Source organism: Balearica regulorum, chromosome Z (assembly GCF_011004875.1).
Source record: "Balearica regulorum gibbericeps isolate bBalReg1 chromosome Z, bBalReg1.pri, whole genome shotgun sequence".
In the NCBI taxonomy this organism is placed as follows: domain Eukaryota; kingdom Metazoa; phylum Chordata; class Aves; order Gruiformes; family Gruidae; genus Balearica; species Balearica regulorum.
In genome coordinates this window covers 32,907,371-32,925,334 of record NC_046220.1, presented here as the reverse complement: position 1 = coordinate 32,925,334, position 17,964 = coordinate 32,907,371, and the positions used below count along the sequence as shown (strand labels likewise).

General features: G+C 46.5%; 1 protein-coding gene across 1 annotated transcript in view; it reads right to left on the bottom strand.

The window, feature by feature from the left end:
• Window positions 1-17,964, bottom strand: part of ABCA1 (ATP binding cassette subfamily A member 1) — a 97,389-nt gene that overhangs the window by 3,469 nt on the left and 75,956 nt on the right. Inside the window, exons 26-49 of the mRNA XM_075740859.1 lie at window positions 17,379-17,427; window positions 16,336-16,449; window positions 15,852-16,000; window positions 15,261-15,385; window positions 14,769-14,867; window positions 13,442-13,631; window positions 13,196-13,290; window positions 12,750-12,782; window positions 12,082-12,187; window positions 11,300-11,374; window positions 8,580-8,749; window positions 7,487-7,664; window positions 6,823-6,938; window positions 6,591-6,735; window positions 5,269-5,392; window positions 4,517-4,646; window positions 4,266-4,386; window positions 4,015-4,077; window positions 3,437-3,543; window positions 2,909-3,050; window positions 1,511-1,645; window positions 653-756; window positions 439-531; window positions 17-260 (exon numbers count right to left, since the gene is read on the bottom strand). Of these exons, the coding sequence (XP_075596974.1) occupies window positions 17-260; window positions 439-531; window positions 653-756; window positions 1,511-1,645; window positions 2,909-3,050; window positions 3,437-3,543; window positions 4,015-4,077; window positions 4,266-4,386; window positions 4,517-4,646; window positions 5,269-5,392; window positions 6,591-6,735; window positions 6,823-6,938; window positions 7,487-7,664; window positions 8,580-8,749; window positions 11,300-11,374; window positions 12,082-12,187; window positions 12,750-12,782; window positions 13,196-13,290; window positions 13,442-13,631; window positions 14,769-14,867; window positions 15,261-15,385; window positions 15,852-16,000; window positions 16,336-16,449; window positions 17,379-17,427 (2,907 nt within the window). The remainder of the gene's footprint in view (window positions 1-16; window positions 261-438; window positions 532-652; window positions 757-1,510; window positions 1,646-2,908; window positions 3,051-3,436; window positions 3,544-4,014; window positions 4,078-4,265; window positions 4,387-4,516; window positions 4,647-5,268; window positions 5,393-6,590; window positions 6,736-6,822; window positions 6,939-7,486; window positions 7,665-8,579; window positions 8,750-11,299; window positions 11,375-12,081; window positions 12,188-12,749; window positions 12,783-13,195; window positions 13,291-13,441; window positions 13,632-14,768; window positions 14,868-15,260; window positions 15,386-15,851; window positions 16,001-16,335; window positions 16,450-17,378; window positions 17,428-17,964) is intronic.

Genomic DNA, 17,964 nt, shown 5'->3' with positions numbered 1-17,964 from the left:
ACTACTAATAACTTACTTGGTCAAGTGTGGTCTGAGAAACTGAGTAGTCTTCTATGTGGAGTCTCTTTTTGTTCTGGGAGAGAATACTGAATATTCTGGCCAGGGAGGATGGTGAAGAGGGAAGCTGGTACTGCAGCATATTCCGATGCTTTTCCTTCAGGACACTTCCAGGGAAGGCATGCCCAAAGAACTCCTCAACAGGCTTCAAGTTTGGGTTAGCCCCTGCAATTCTCACCACTATGGTGTAACCATCTCCAAACCTATAAACAATAGGGCCAGCACAGGAGTTAAGTGCCTTTGAAACAGAAGTGCAGCATAAAATCCAGCAGTATTTCCCATAGCCAGAATAGCAATGGGAATGCTGCATGAGGAATTAAGTCTGACTATGTCCCTAAAATGCAGACAAGTCCATGGTATAAGCGAGAAGAAAATAGCTACCTGTTCTTTAGATGCTGGACACTGCCCAGACACCTGAATCGCCCATTGACCATTATTGCCATTCGAGTGCACAGGGCTTCACATTCTTCCATGCTGTAGGCAGAAATAACTTCATTAGCAGTGCAAGCAGCAGCGAGGGGCAGAGCAGCCAAGCAAAGTTGAGCATCCAGCCCTGGTAGATGCAAAAGCCAGTAGCAATTGGGGTGCTACTTGCCTGTGAGACGTGAGTACCACTGATCTCCCCTCTTTGATTACACTCAGAGCACAGTTCCACAAGAAACGACGTGCTTTGGGATCCATCCCTGTTGTTGGCTCATCCTGTAAAATATATACAAAAAACCAGGTTATGCTGTTACATTCTACAAACAAATACCTCTGAAATGACCTGTCCATTCTGATTATGCATACTGGAGAAGCTGAAAATAAGTAAGTATGACTCATTTTCCAAAATGAGAAAATAATTTATGCTCCAAATTTTAAATTAAAAAACTTCTTTTTCAGAACTGAGAAGTACTGCTTATTCTGCAACTGTAACATTTTGAAATATCCAGTTCTAAAGCAAGTTAATGTCAATTAGCTTGTTAAATAGAGCACTAGACTACTTTCTCTTGCACTATGAACCTTACTAATCCTAAGTTTTGTCCTTGATTTTAATGTAAAGAACCCTAAAATACTTATTTTCAATTTTCACTGAATTATTAAAAACACAGGACCGATTCTCCTGCACAGTAAGATCTGCTTGTATCCAGCAGAAAGGCTGTTATTTTTTTGTAGGTATAGAAATCTTTGCAGCAGTACTAAGGTGGTGAAGATGCTACACAGTTGGCAGTTTGGCATCACGTTCGAGAACCCCTAGTTCCCCAGTGATTTTTCAGAAATAGAAGCCCAGAGGCACATTGTAGCTTGCAGCTACATTTAAATAGAGAATCTTTATTTCCCTGTGCTCTTTGCTCATGTTTAAGTGACTAATCATGTATTTAAGTATTAGTTGGCTGTGAAACATCTAGTCTTCATTTGAACTTGATTTTTCTGTCTCAAGGAAAACGTTAATGAGCAATGGTTCCAGACTCACCAGGAACACCACGGGTGGCCCTCCAATGAGGGCAATGGCTGTGGAGAGCTTGCGCCTGTTCCCACCACTGTAATTCCCAGCATATTTTTCTCCGTATTTCACAAGGCCCAGTTTCCGAATTGCCCACTCACCAACCTACAAGAGACAGCACAACACCATCTCGCATCAAGCATGGCAACATCTACACAATGAGATTTTCCTTGTGAGCTTTGACTTTATAAACATTTTTGCGAGGGGCCATTCATTTAAGGATCTAATGTGGCATGGATATGGTTTTTGAAACACCCTGTTCACCTCTAGATCAGACTACATGCAATCCTGCCCCTGGGAGGCCAGAAAAATCAAATGGCTGCAGCCTATTTGCCAGTAAGCATGAGTTTGACATCAGCTGAGGCACATTAACCACTGGTGTAGTCCTCTTTGCAGTACTGGCTTCAGCTAGCTTTCCAGTTCCTGTGGGTTTGCAGCAAGGACACAGTCACTACTGACACCCAGCAATCCCACTGTGGTGCAACTTAGCCCTTCAGACAGATGGGGAGGATCTGGTCTGTTATTCAGGAGTATTCCTACTGGTGCCAATAAGCAGGCGTTGTTGCCCTGGGAATTAAAAAGCATAAGGGGGAAGAGATTCAGAGACTACTCGGATCATACCTGGTTCCTTTTTATATGGGGCTGGTGAGAACATCACCAGGGGAACTCACCAGCAACCTTCAAAGGACCTTGCAGTTTTGACCCATCATCACTACTCTCAAAGAGGGATTCAAGCTACCTGGACATACCCTAGGCACCAGATCTGGCCCTATGCAAAGCACTGGGTACAAATGTCATCTTCCTACCTACAGCAGTTCCTGTTCTGCAGCACCCAGAACACATACAGTGAAAACTGCTGTTAAGGAAACAGTACTGGGAAGGGTGCTGTTTAGTACTAGCAGCTGTTGTTAATTGTCTAAAGACTGTTAGTGTAACCCCATGTCTGAATGCTGCAATAGCAACACTTTAATGATGCAGCATGATCAAATGGAAAGGTAACAGCCAGCATGAGGCTTCTATTAAGCTGTAGAGTACTTGCTCCCTGGGATTTTTGATAGCAGGTGAGGTTCTGCATGGCCTGCTGCTCCACAGCCGTTAAACTCTTAAAGGAAAGAAGTCATTCAGGGGAGAGCGCATCCACTATGAAAATGTAGGACCCAAAGTATCTGCCCTTCCATTTAATACATTTTTCTAAGCAGCATGGAAAAACCACAGCAATGTTGTTTTGCCCTGGAACAAAAGTGGGGCAGATTTCACTGTACAGTATCTTCAGCAGCTTCACATCATGGCATTGCATGTGTTGCAGAGAGGGTGCATGCAAGCAGGAACAGTTGGCCACGGGGGTGGGTCCTACAGTGTTCCACTTACCTTGCAGACTTCTTTCTCTGGAACACCTCTCAAGAGTGCAAAGAACTCCAAGTGCTCTCGTCCTGTCAGCAGTTCATTAACAGCATCGAACTGTGGGCAGTAGCCCATGTTCTGATAGACTTCTCGGATGTTGGACAAAATACTGTAAAAGAAAAAACCCCTTCTAGGATTTCACAAGGACACACTCTTATTTTAGGTGTTAAAAGGAGAAAAGTGAAACAGTGGTTTTGAGATCACTGAACTAACAAAAACACAGGATCCTGGAAGTATGTCTGGCTAAATTCTTTCTTCTCTCTCCCCATCCCCCTCTTCTTTTCTTAAACATGACATTTAAACATGAGAGGGCAGGTAAGCTGCTGAAGTGCTTTACCAGACACAGCAAAGGGTTGCCAGGAGTTAAAAAATGGAAAAGTGGGGCAGAGTTGAGTCTTGCTGGGAAGTAGAACCAAATGCTGTGAAAGCTGGAGGAAAAAGTAGCAAAAGGACCTGCTTTGACACAAAGCAGAGGAAAGATGCATGGATTTTCACCTGTTTCCTTTGAGGAAAGCTTCTCCTCCTGTCACATCTGTATCACCAGTTAGCATCTTAAAAGTGGATGACTTGCCAGCACCATTTACTCCCAGGAGTCCAAAGCACTGGGGATAAAAAAAAAGCAGACGAGCACAGTGTGTTTGAGAATAGGATTCAGCTGCATCATTTTCAGCACTGACAAGATGGGAGGGAGCAAACTTGACCCTCAGGACAGCTGGATGGAGTCTTCAGTGCATTTTCAGAAAAAAACTTTTGGACTGTCATTTTAGTACAAATCTTTAGGCTGGGAAAATGAACAAACTGTGGTGTCACCCTCATGCAGGACCACCACAGTGTATCTGTGCCACACCTTGGAGGTTAAAGTTTGGCCTCTCATCCCAGACACTGAGAGTTCAGTATCTTCTTCAAAGCCAGAGAGAGACAGAATCAGAATCAGAAACTTCTTCAACTTCCAGGCAATTTTCTTTGATGTAATTTGAACATCATCTGTTTCTGATCTTACCATACCCTTTGCTGTCTGTTGCTCTTAAATACTGCTGTAATAGCAAAGCAATAAATTTGACAGATAAGCTTACCTCTCCAGGGGGGATTCCAACACAGATCCTATCAACGGCTGGCTTTCGCTTCATTCTGTAAATCTAAACCAGAAGAAAAAGAATGAGAAGGACAATGTCAAAGAGAACTATAATTAAAACTATAATTACACATATTCAACACTCCAAACATGGTCCGGTTTTCATCCCACTAAATTCCTCTAAATGAAGCTTCTGGTGAACTGCATGGTGGTGTGCCAAAAAGTTTCGAGAATGCAGAACTTTTCTGTCACCTTGGTTAGCTCCTTGATTTCCAAGATGTCACTCTGTCCTCCTCCACTAATTATCCTCTGTCTCTCTCTGGTTACATCCTCATCTTCATCATTGACAGGAGGCAGCTTGGCATAGACAGGCCTGGAGAGAACAACATGATAAAGCCTTAACAGAAGATGATAGGGCCTCCATAGTTAATATTCTCCCCACTTCATGGGGAACACCAATGAAAACTTCACCTGCGTGCAGTGAAGTACAGCAGAGAACCTACCTGGGCTTGATGAAGAACCTGTACTGGATGAGCACTGTGATGAAGAAGAAGACAGCGCCCTCTACTGCCATGGCAAAGAGGTTCCTTCCCACCAGGTCCCATGACAGAGGGGACACAAAACGATTTTCTCCTGCCAAAATGAGATGAAAAGCACAGTCACCTTTCCACAGCAACAGGAACAGGTTAGCATTTCTTCCTGCTCACCATGTTGGCCACCAGGGCAACCGGAGAGCAGCCAGCGGGAAGAGGGAAGAGACAGACCACAGAAGGTGCCAGTTGTGGCTGCACATGTTTCTTATTGTAGTAAAGTTGGGACTGAGGCCCAGAAAATTCAGCCTGCCAAAGGAGAGCTAGCCCACCTTCCCAAAAGTTTAGTGAAACACAGAAAGACTGTGACTCAGGCCTGATATCTGCATCCCAGGAAAAAAAAAAAATTCAGCTTTCCAGAATCTCAGCCACTCCTTACACTTGGCCTAATGATCCTCTCCATGCAGTTGGCTTTACACATTTTTATTTAAGGCCACTAATAACTGTAAACTCTGGGGATCTATCTGTCAGGCCCCCTTCAGTTCTTGTAAGAACCTAAAGAGGACAGCTGTGGAGACTTGCCAGCTTTGATCAGATCTGTGCTGCAAATCACGCACTTGCAGTTCCTGAAAAGTCAGAGGAGCAAAGGGTGCTCATCCGGAGCAGACTTCAGTTTCCCCTGTTCAGTTCAGGCCACCGTCCCTGTGATACACAATTTCACTCACCAAACCTCTCCAGAGCATCAGCCATGGCCTGGTTTTTCACCATATCAATGAGTCCTCGGCCTAGGCAGAAGTGGGGGAAGATGAGGAAAACAGACTTCAGGATGTCATTGATGTTGTTCAGCTTCTGTTAAGACAAAATCAAGTGCCAGTGAGCCACCTCAGCAGAAAGTAGCCACCACGTGCCAAGTGTGACCAATGTTGTGATTGACCCCTCCCTCCCCCAACACTGCAACCCCACAAAAATTCAAGGATTAGAAATGCTCTCCCAAGAGCCAGTGCCATGGCTACTCTCGACAGTGTTACTGTGTTGCTCAAGATGCTATTAATGCAAGGAAACTGCACCAAAGGAGACATTCCTCCATATGCTCACAATTTAAGATATTCTTCCTGAGACAGGAAAGTTGTGTTTGCACAGACTGGTTATCTCAGAGGCTGTGGGTAGCCCCTCCGTATCCAATATTGGAGACTCTAATCCTTTTCCTTTGTTGTCTTCCAGTTGGCTTAGCCCATGGGTTGGACTGACAGCAGCCTGAGGAGAGGCTCCTGTTCTGCCAGGCACTTATATTCAAGCAGGTACATGTTTTTACTGAGCTAAAACAGGCCTTGTAACAAAAGGGACCATCAAGAAGGACTGCTTCCTTATGCCCACTGGGAGTGGTACAATGAACAGGTAACTTCCACAGGGTCTCCTCAACTTCCTCCCCCAAGGAACACTTCACACCAGTGGGGGTTAAATGGGGCCTGCTAAGACATCTTGTGTTGTATACAGGCAACAGAGGAACTTGCACCTTCCCCAGTAGGCATCTGGCTTTGGAAAAACTGAAGTGAGGTGTTCCCAATACAGTTAGAGAGGTATCCTGCCCCAGGAGGCAAAACTGAGGGCAACTAAATCCTTAGTGCTTAAAATGGCCTGTAGTAGACAGAAACTACCCCTTATGAAGAACATACAGGAAATTCCATTTGAAAATGTTGGGTTTTTTTTACCCTAAGGGTGATTGAGAATTGGAAGAGGTTGCCTAGAGAGACTGTGGAGTCTCCATCTCTGGAAATGTTCAAAACCTGATGGCCCTGAGCAACCTGCTCTAGCTGACTCTGCTCAGGGGTTGGACTAGACAAATCTCAGGAGTTCACTATTCTATGAACATTGCTGAAGTGAGCTTTAACCCATTTCCATCAGAACCTCTGTTTAAACTGCTGCAGTAACTAATGGGTACAGGCCAAGGGCTAGCCTTTCTGGAGGACTGGCTGCTAAAGGCAACATGGCACCAACATGGCACTAGATCACAGCAGCACAAGACAGAGGAGATTCTGGAGAATCATACATTGTTGGTGAAGAGCTCCAGGACAAAGGTGGCCACACTACCATTGATGCCAATGAAGAGGTTCACACTGGTCAGCACAACGTATGCTGTGCTGGGGATTTTGAACACGAAGGAGGCTGGATACATGAGAGGGGTGATAGACCACCTGGCAAGAGGAAAGGCAGCAACATCAGTAAACACTTTCCAAGTCTAAGAGCCTTCCCAGTCATCTTTTTCATGAGAAATCCCTTACCCATAGAGAAACAGAAGAAGAGCCAGCACAGGCAAGTTGGAGGAGGATACGTAGGACTTCTGCTGGAAGCAGATGAAGATGATGACGACTAGTGTGGCTGGAACAATGTAATTGCACTGGAAAGTGAAAAATACGGCTTTGTATTTGTTTCCAGATGACAAAAAAGTGAAATATGTCTTTCTGCTTTGAACCAAAGTTTTTTAACATTCTTCAGTGTTCCCAAAGCTGTTTCCAATGGGAAACTCTCAGGAGCGTCACATGTGCGAACTACAATGTAGTATACATGAATTTACATTTCTTGGACCCTCTAGAAGTAGTCAATAGACTCTCAGAGGTTCTGGACACCACAGGCGGAGAAAACAGCTTTGAACAGAGCAGAACAAGGGGCTACACAAGCAACATTTTGGGCAGGTATTTTAAAGTGACATAATAAATGCTGATGATAGAGCTTATGGTTGCCCTCCCATCCTCTGTTCAGCGTTCCTTGTCCTACTGAGGTGAACCACTGCCCCAAGAGAGTAAACACAGAAGTCACAGGCACAGTTATTACTCACTGAACTAATGTGGTGCCCACTGGCCCTTATATGCACTTTGCACTTCAGGGCAACAGACACCCTGCAAACACAGAATGAAGGACAGTTTAGCACAGTCACAAAGCCCTTACCATATCCCAGACAAAGTTGGCCAGCCAGTAGATCACAGGCTTCACACCACTGATGAACTGCAAGTGTTTAGCCTTGCTGACACGTTCCTGGATAAGGAAGACCACAAAGCTGGCAGGAACAAAGGACATGGCAAAGATCACACAGATGGAGACTAGGACATCCACGGAGGTGGTCATCCTGGACACAAAAAAAAAAGAAGAAAACAAAGCATTTGTAAGCTGGTGCTGGGTCCTTTGAGATGAAATAAGGCAGCTCATGCAGGACAGTGCAAAAACCATTTCTCTTTCTGCTGTCCTTGTTTTGCAGGGTAAAGGATGACCATATCAGGCTGTCTTAACTGCACAGTTTTTCTCCAGCTATATATCAAAGGCAACATATGCAGCCTGTTGGCATCTCAAAGACAGCACCACAACCTGGAGATTGGTTGGTAACTTCAGCATAATAGCCTTCCTTATCACCACCACCTTGCTTCCCACTTAATGCATTTCTTGGGGTTGTCAGGGTTTTGTCTTTTTTTGTGTGTGTGTTGTTTTAAAGTTCAGAGATGTCTGACTGTCATCTGCCACTGCTCTTAAGATTTGAAGGATGTATCTGCAGACAGCTTGTAAGTCTTGACTCTGGTTGTGGTAGTAGTGGACTGGAGTAGTCCATGGCTCAGTAGAGTAAGCCCTGTGCATCACTATGTGCCTCCCAGGTTGAGACAGTGGGCAAAACTGAACAGTATCTATCAATGGTTCCTAGTCAAACGGTGGCACCTTGGGACAAAAGAATGACATGCCTTTGACAACCTGCCTTTCTGCATATGGCTGAGAAGAATTTCCCAAGGTCCCAAGACTACACTGGTTCTTAGAAACTGCACCTTCCAGGAACTCAGAAACAGAAAGCTTGCACAGTAGTACTGCTTCAAAAGCAAGTGCTCTACAGCATATGTTGCCATCTGCCCACCACAGAAAATAAAGGCCAGCACATTAGAGCCTAAACGCTACAGGCCACTGAGTGTCCACCAGTGAGGCTAGCATCTCCTATGTTGCCTGCTTCCAGCGATCAGCAGCTGATGAGCCCAAACCCATCCATGTTCACATCAGGACTTACAGGGCCACTTCAGAGAGCTGTTGCTTGGTGAGGTTGAGTGGATGATTGAAGGCAGTGATCCCATAAGCACTAGGGTTTTTGCCGTGCTGCAGGTTGGCCCGAAGGATGGCGTTGTTGATCACATTCAGGAAGGAGGCAATGGCATGCCAGCCCTTGTTGTTGAACCACACCTGCAAAAGATCACATCAGCATCAGAAAGGCACCAGGTATCTCAGCCACCCAACAGGCTCCTGAGCCCTGCAGAACATCTCTTCCTTTATTGAAGTCATATATCATAGAATCATAGAACGGCTTGGGTTGGAAGGGACCTCAAAGATCATCCAGTTCCAACCCCCCTGCCACGGGCAGGGACACCTTCCACTAGACCACCCAAAGCCTCATCCAACCTGGCCCTGAACACTTCCAGGGAAGTGGCATCCAGAATCTCTCTGAGCAACCTGTTCCAGTGACTCACCACCTTCACAGTGAAGAATTTCTTCCTAACATCTAATCTAAATCTACCCTCCTTCAGTCTACAGCCATTACTCTTTGTCCTATCACTACACTCCTTGATAAAAAGTCCCTCTCCAGCTTTCCTGTAGGCCCCCTTTAGGTCTCCCCAGAGCCTTCCCTTCTCCAGGCTGAACAACCCCAACTCTCTCAGCCTGTCCTCATAGGAGAGGTGCTCCAGCCCTCCGATCAGCTTCGTGGCTTTCCTCTGGACTCATTCCAACAGCTCCATGTCTTTCTTGTACTGGGGACCCCAGAGCTGGATGCAGTACCCCAGGTGGAGTCCCACAAGAGCAGAGTAGAGGGGCAGAAGCACCTCCCTTGACCTGCTGGTCATGCTGTTCTTGATGCAGCCCAGGACACGGTTGGCATTCTGGGCTGCAAGCACACATTGCCAGCTCATGTTGAGCTTTCCATCAATCAAAACCCCCAAGTGTCCAGCTGCCCTGAGGATCTTGAATTCCACCATTCTGTGGTCAGTGCAGCCAAGGCTGCCCTTGAGCTTCACATCCCCTACCAGGACCTCCTTATTGGTGAGAACAAGGTTCAGCATGGCACCTCTCCTTGTTGGCTCCTCTGTCACTTGGAGGAGGAAGTTATCATCAATGTATTCCAGGAACTTCCTGGATTGCTTGTGCTCTTTTGCGTTGCCCCTCCAACAGATACTGGGATGACTGAAGTCCCCCATAAGGACCAGGGCTTGTGAACGTGAGGCTGTTCCTATCTGTCTACATAGGGCCTCATCTGCTCGGTCTTCCTGGTCAGGTGGCCTGTAGCAGACCCCCACTATGATATCCCCCGTCGCTGCACTCCCTTTAATCCTGACCCATAGGCTCTCGGTCAGCTCCTCATCCACCCCCAGGTGGAGCTCCATACACTCCAGCTGGTCATTGACCACTGAGGGGGTGACACCCCCTCCTTGTCTCCCCTGCCTGTTCTTCCTGAAGAGCCTGTGGATCCTTCCATCCCAACACTCCAGTCACAGGAGCCAACCCACCACGTTTCCCTGATGCCAATAAGACCACAGCCCTGCAGGCACGACCACATCTCTAACTCCTCTTGTTCGTTCCCCATCCTAAATGCGTTTGCATAGAGGCATTTCAGTTGGGCCCCCATTGAGGCTGGCTGACTGGCTGGAGTGGCTGGAATTCCTCTGAAGTGTTTCACTGGTGTTTCCCTGTTGGTTCCTGTTATCTCATGAGCCCCTTGCTCGTCTCCTCTAGACTTCAAGTGTGCTGCAGTGTCCAGCACGTCTCTGAGCAACAGGCTGAGGGTCCTCACTGGCACCCTGTCCCTCCAACCTTGGCATGCCATCCCACAACATTTCACAGGCAAGCCTGATATTATCCCCCTCCTCCTTCAAGCCTAGTTTAAAGCTCTGTCAGTGAGCCCCACTAGCTCCTAGGCAAAGACCCTTTTTCCCCTTTGAGAGAGGTGAATCTTGTCTGAATTCATCAAGCCTGGTGCTGTGTAGGACATCCCATTGTCAAAAAACCCAAAGTTGTGGCAGTGACAACAGCCACGGAGCCATGTGTTTATGGACTGTGTCTGTTCCTCCCAATGTTGCTGCCCACCAACTGGAAGGGAGGAGGAAAAAATAACCTGCACTTCAGATTCTTTCAGAAACCATCCCAAGACTCTGAAGTCTCTTTTGATTGCTTTTGCATTGTGTGTCGTGGCTTCGTCCCCACCCACATGGAGAAGCAGCAGTGGGTGATAGAGGTCCATACCAGGCTGGGGAGTTTCCTCGTAATGTCCTTAACACGGGCCCCAGGGAGGCAGCAGACTTCTCTAAGAGGAGGGTCTGCCCTGCTTATTGGGCCCTCTGTACCCCTCAGAAGGAAGTCCCCTGTAACTATAACCTGCCTTTTCTTCCTCATGGAGGTCATGATATGGGGTGTATATGGTGTATATGTAATTTCTTTCCACATCCTTCTGGCTAGTTTGCTCAGGGAAAGAACATACAGTTTGATCAATAACTACAAGAGGTTGCTGGAAGCCAGCGCTGAAGTCCTTCTGGGCCTTAGGCCTAGACTCCAAGGAAGAATCAGATTTTGAGGAAACCCACACAAGAACACAAGCTGCATTTGCTCCACTAGCAAATACAGAGAGCTCTGGTCTGCACAGTTGTCCAAGGGAAACCGCTGGGACTTTGCTAACTAAAAATAACTCCAAGTTACCAGAGTTTCAAACAGCAGGCACAGCAGTGAGGATTGGATTGGTTAATTTACCTTCACGTTGTTCTTTGTATCCAGGCCTTTCATGAAACTTGCTAAGCTGTTGAGAAACCGATCTCCGGCACTCCCCTGCAAACAGCAAAGAGAGTTACTTTCCCTCTGAGAATATCTTTATTCATGTCCTCGAATCTAGTGGGGGTCATACTACATTTTTCACAGCTCTAAGAGTTTTCTTTCCATTCTGCAGCCTGTATCCACCAAGCCAGAAGTGGTGTGAAGGCTGAGAAACTGCAGCTTTCATCCCTTCTTTCCTTTCTGCAGTCCCACTGGTAAAAGAGGTCAGCCTTAGGCCTGCTTTTTTCCCAGCAGTAAGTATTAACGAGAGCTGCAGGCAACCTTCAGATACATTGCAGCCCACAGGCAGTCTCAGAAGCAAGCAGTGGCCGAAATTCTCTTCTGAGCCAAGGCAGACTCAGCACAGGAGGGTTCAGCTGAGGTTTTGAAGAAGGTAACAACCACTTGTTAATTTTCTGAGACAGCCCACCCTGTCCTGCCACAAAGCACTCAAGAGGTGTCTGTAATCCCCAGTGGCTTGCAACTGGTGTTGGGTAGAACCCACATCAGCAATGTGGCCTGCGTAAGCCTCAGCTGAGCGTGTCCCCAAGCCTTCTGCTGCTCCCAGACACCAGCCTGGGAGACCTCAGCTTAGAGACAACGGGGAGAAGCCACTGAACACAGCTAACATACACACATGCTTCTCATTTTAGGGCTTCCAAGTCATCTCCCAAGTTACAGGACTCTGTCATTAGTGCATCCAGGGTTTATGGGGGACTCACCTGTGCTAGCTCCAAGATTTTCTTCACCTGTTTAATGGCATCAGTGACTTCATGGCTTGGAGGAAGCATGAGGGAACTGCTGGCTCCCAAGGAGAAGCCACCATACCTGAAAGTTCAGATAGAAAGTGATGCTAAGACCCGACTACACCCTGACCTCCAGAAAATGCCACTCCTGCTCGCTCCCCAGATGTCTTCTCTTCCTGCACTATATCCCAAGCAAGTGTCTCTACTCTTACATGAAGGGATGACTTTGATCTTCCTACACTGCTGCTTAGCCATGATGTCTCCTAATCCTTGTTTCTGGGGTTAAATACCCATCTTATGACTGGTCAGTGTGCTGTTCTGTTTAATGAATGCAGCTATCCTCTGCTGCCAGCACAGGCAAAGCAGGACATCTCCCTGCTTCCCTTGCTTGGAAGAACAACACCTCTCAGGATGGAGTATCAGCAGGCTGGTCCTGCAAATCTTTTCAAGCCAATGCTGCTCTCTGCGTAAGGCAGGTATACTTTCCAGTGATGTGCTCTGGGGTTGTCCCCGTTCATCCTTAAACATGCTCCCTCAATATTTGGCAGTTAAGAGTCATATAAAAAAAAAAGCAAAGTGGGGTGGGTTTGTCTTGCTCAAGGGTTAGTGGACACATACAAGCTAGAGAAAAGGCAGTAACTCACCGGAACTCATTCACCCAGATCTTATTCTTTAAGCTGTAGAGACAGAAAAGAAAGTCTATATATATACAATACGTGGAACAAGAGGAGAGCCAGACCTACCAGTGCTTCAGGCACGTGGCCAGGGAAAAAGAGTGCAACAGACTCTCACATCTGGCATGTGTCCCACCATTCCCCTTCAGTGTAATCCCTTGGGTTGGTGCCCAGACTTTCCCTGTATTCTGCCAAGAAGGCTCAGGACACCCCTCCACAAGCTGCCACAGCATCACTAACAGAGCAGAGAAACCACCTGAGCTGTGGATCAGGACAGCCTGAGGAGCTGGGTGGGTCTGGCCCACTGCTGAAGAGTTTGGATTGCCCAGGCCCATTCACCCAACCTGTGCACCATCCCCCATTCAGCAAGCAGCATCTGGTGGGGAGAGACGGGACAGGGCGTGTTCAACAGCTACCTTTTCCCAATGATCTGCACGTAGGTCTTCACTAGGTAGTCTGATATATTGCGGCCAGTCAGATTCTGGAGGATGTCAGCAGTATCTTGCTCACGCTGGTGTCACCAGGGAAAACACAGATAAACGCCCATAAGAAAACGCAGATGCCAATTCAAACAGTGTGCAGTGCTGCATACAAGAATCACACCCAGCTGCTCTGCTTTCCAGGAGCATCCCTCATCACAGCACCACTGAGCTTTGGCCTACCTGTGGGGGTGGCAGCCCACCTGCACCAGGGGGGCACACAGGCAACATCTTCTTGATCTTCTCATTGCTGCACTCACAAGATGGGGAAGGGTTCTCCATGCTCCAGTTGCCTTTCAAGAATATGTCCAGGACTGATTCTGGGACTGATGCGGTGGTCCATTCCCTCTGCCCCATGGTGCAAGGAGTGTCTCTGTGCCAGGAAAGAGGCAAGGCAAATGCAGTTCTTAAAACAACTATGACAAGCCACTTACATAACAGACACCACAATCCTCAGAAGAGACAGGCTGTTTTTCAAAGGAGCCTGACCTCACTGAGACAAACAAGGCAGAGCAACAGATCAGGCTCTGCAGCTACGGAGACTGAGGTGGGCCAACACTGAGTAGTGCCGGACACTCCCCTCTTCTCATTCACTCCACAGCATGTGAGTGCTTTATTTCAGTCAGTCCCAGCACACACAGCATCCAGAGTTCAAGGAGTACCTGGACAATGGTCCTAGTCATATGGTTTAGTTTTAAGTAGTCCTACAAAGAGCAGAAAGTTGGACTCGATGACCCTTATGAGTCTTTTCCAACTTGAGATATTCTATGATTCCAAGATCATGGCAGACAGTTGTTTCTTGGATGACACTTCTGCCTTTGGGGCACCAGAATCCTGCTCTTTCCCAAGGTAGCATCAGTTGGCAGCCTCCATGGGTGGAGTAACCCAGCTTCTGGGTCTGTTTTAGAGGATACAGCTTACTTTTCATCACTAGCCAACACACAGGGCCCCTTGCCCCCCTCCCCATCACCCTGTGAACATGAGCTGCAGTTCTTCCAGACTACAGACACACTATGCTGGACTCTGTATACCCCTTCTGTACTCACGGCCTGGATCTTCAGTGGCCCCAGGCCATGCAGCAAGTCAGAGCAGAGCTAGGAAACCACACCAATGCTGTCTGGTTCTCCACTCTTTCTGCTAGTGTTTGTGGGCACGCTAACCTAGGTTTCTAGTGCAGCTAGAAACAGAGAAGTGTGGAATGGGAATAGCTACAGTCAACAACATACAGCAACAGGTCCTTTTCCATGTTCAGGACCAAGCAGTAATTTCAGTGAGAGACTACTGTCTCCTTTCCTTCTCTATCAGTAAGGACTTGCCCTCAAACCTCACTCCCTCACCATGCTGAGGGCTGGTAACTTTCTAAAAGGTCCTAAGCAGAAAAAATGAATGTAATTGCAATTCTTTTGCCTTAATGTCATGCATGACTATCATTCTCTAAAGCCAGCTAAATCTACCAGGTGACCAGAAGCACGGACTGGCCTTTTTCTTCCCAGCCCAGAATTTTACTTACGGGATGGAGTGTCCCTGCATACAGCGTGTTCCAAAACCAGGCTTATTGAGAAGGGCATCCAAAAGCCTCTGAGTGCCTGCATCTTCTGGAGCATCATTGCTATGGGTACAGCAAAGAAATACTATCAGGTCAGTGGGATAACAGGCACACAGTAAAAGCAGCAGCAGAGCAAGGCTGAAAGCACAGTGAAAGAGCTCAGGAAAAGGATATGGAGTTTTCCCTTTGAAAAACGCTTGGCCTAGGAGCACACACACACACTCCTGGTCTTTGTACACAGTATTACTAGAGTAATAGCACACTCAGAAATGGATATGGCCTTGCCAGTAGTTAGAGTTGGCATTTAAAGGCCTAAAAATAAAATACCAGGACTCTATGACAATGTGCTTCTGTGCTAAACAAATTTAAACAACCTGGTAAGGAACTCAGTAACTCATGTTTGCAAAGAACAGAATTGTAGGATTTAACACCATTTCTACACCACAAGAAACATACCTAATAAAAGTGTACTGCTCGTCATACATCCAGGGCTGTAATTCAAGGCTGGGATACTTCCCAAAGGGAGGAACGATCAGGCTGAACATGAGAGCAATACACACAAATACTGCTGGCAGCACAATCTGAAATTGCAAGGAAAGAGCAAGCCCTTTTTAAAGCAAATATTCCCAGAGACATCAGGAGCTACATGTGAGTCACTTAATGGATCAAAACTTTTTCAGTATTTCCCAGGAAGGTCTTTGCTATTTACACCAAGCTATTGCTAGACACCAACACAAGAGCTACTCTGGCATTCAATCAGGGCACTCACTTGGCATGCAGAGGATTTAGCCTCCAAATGCTGCTCTCAAGGCCAAATTTGGATTTGAACATCAGCTGCATCCTTGCTGTGCAAGAATACTGTAACCACTTGGTTATCACGTAACTCCTTTCACTTGCACAGGTCCCCTTTTGCTCAGATGTGCAGTGAAGACCAGTTTTGGTTATCCGTATTCCCTTGAGGTTTTCTGCCTGCCTTCAACTCCAAATACAATGCATGGTCCAGAGCTGTCCCTGCTGAAGGACCCCGTACATGTTGGGTGCTCTCACCTGAGCAAAGAAGCCCTTCCGGCTTCTCTTAGCAATAAGCAGCCTCTTCCAGAACAGAGCCGTGAACTGCTGCTGGGTGAGCTTCCAGCCTGTCATCTGGTAGGATCCTTTCCCATCCATCCCACTGAGAAGGTCTGTCTCTCTGGATTCTGCTAGCAAGAAAGGACTCTCATTCAGAAGCTCACAGAGATGTTCTCTGGGCACTTCTGTGCTGGGAACACAGGGTGACAGCTGGAGCAGATGCTCTCACTCATTAAAATAAAAGGGTGGTGGTGAGCAGAGATAGCAACAGAAATTTACATGACTACATTTTCATCCTTATCTGTATAAGCCTTGATGGGAAGATTGAGCAGGCTGTGGATACTGCACTGCCCACTCTTCCTAAAGGCAAATAAAACACCACTCCTTTTGCAGTCTCAGCCTTATGATTTATAATATGAAAGAGTGTCCACAAGAAGAAAAAAGGCTTGAGGTCCAGCAATACCTGGATCTATGTCTGAATCATTAGGATCAAATGCATCATCTTCTGTAAATGGACGAAGGCAGCTTTGTCTGTCTCCAAACACGCGCCTGTTCCTTCTGGCTGGCAATGTCCCATCTGAAAATAATGCAGTTATGATTAGCTGAACGGCTTCAGTTAATCTCCAATTAGCCCCAGAAAAAACACAGCAGTATTTTTTTCATTTTACAGGTCTTCCATTTGCAAAGTGAGAAGCTGATCTAGAGTGACTCCAGTGCAGGTAAAAGTAAAATGAAGATTATCATTTTGCAAGGGTCACATGTTTTATGCACCATTTTTTGTGTGCTGTCCTAGAAGCTTCTTCCAGTGCATTTGTCACTTTTTTTTTTCATTTAGGTATGGAAACTGCAGGCTGCTCTCACTGTAACAAAATTCTCACTTTATATGCATATGACTTCAAGTGCAGTTTGCTAGCACTAGTTTATCAGGAAATGCTGGCACAAGCACTTAGTGCAGTGAGCTGCTCTCAGAAAGTCATTTCGTCCCTTACTGTAGTCTGACTGTTGTCAAGAGATTTTCCTGTTCCTCAGAGTAGACAATAGCATCAGCCAAGTAATTCACAATAAACTCAAACACTATAAACTCTTCACTATTACAAAATAAACATACTACCACTGAGTCAACAGAAGTTAAGAGTACATAAAAGCATGCATGAAGTATACTAAGAACAGCTATTTTAGGTCATTAAAAATATTTGCAAAGCAGAGTTCCAGTTCAGTCTGAAACAGAGACTCTCACACCTTGGCATGCATCACTGTATACAAGCTGGACACGCTGCCATACACAAAGGTCAACAGTTTGCCCAAGGCTGGTGAGACCAGGAACGCTCCTCATTTGAGATACCCTCTAGATCTTTTTACTCCTCTGGGAACTAAGCCCTGCACTGAGATTTTACTCTTGAAATACCTAAGCTTGGTCAGCCTTGTGCTTAAACAGCACAAATACCATATGAAAGGGTATCTCCCTGTGAAGTCCCCTTCAACACTGTAGGGGACAGCTACACCCACCTGAAGTTTCTGCATCCACACCGCTATCATCAGCCACTTTCAGGAAGATCTGAAAAGCAATTTTAAGTGAAAATTAGAAGGGGAGTAATATTGTGGGGACTGCTTCAGAAGATGCCATGAAAGAGTACAAGACTGACAGATGCAGCATGAGAACAGAGGATACAGGGTTTATCCCCTGTGTGATGGGGACATGGACTTTGTGGCTTCTCTCCAGCTTCCAGGAGCCAGCCTGTAACCACATGCCAGCCACTCCCCCTTTCCAATGTCTGTTAAACACATGCCTCAGATAAAAGACCTAGTTACTAAACTTGGGGAATCCCATTTTCCTCCTAGACTGACAGAGCTCACACTCCTGTTTATGCTTGAATAGGCACCATTGTGGAGCTTGTCCCATGGATTCTCCTAAACCAGAAAAAAAAATTTTTGCATTGGAGATAGCAGCCAAGGCCTTCACAGCTGTGGGAGGACCTAGAGGGCAACCTCAGTAAGTGACACCACCACTGTTTCCCTTGTCATTATTTTTTTTTTTTTTTTAAAAGGGACATTTCACATAAACAGGGGATAAAGTGCATGACACTTCTGTGAC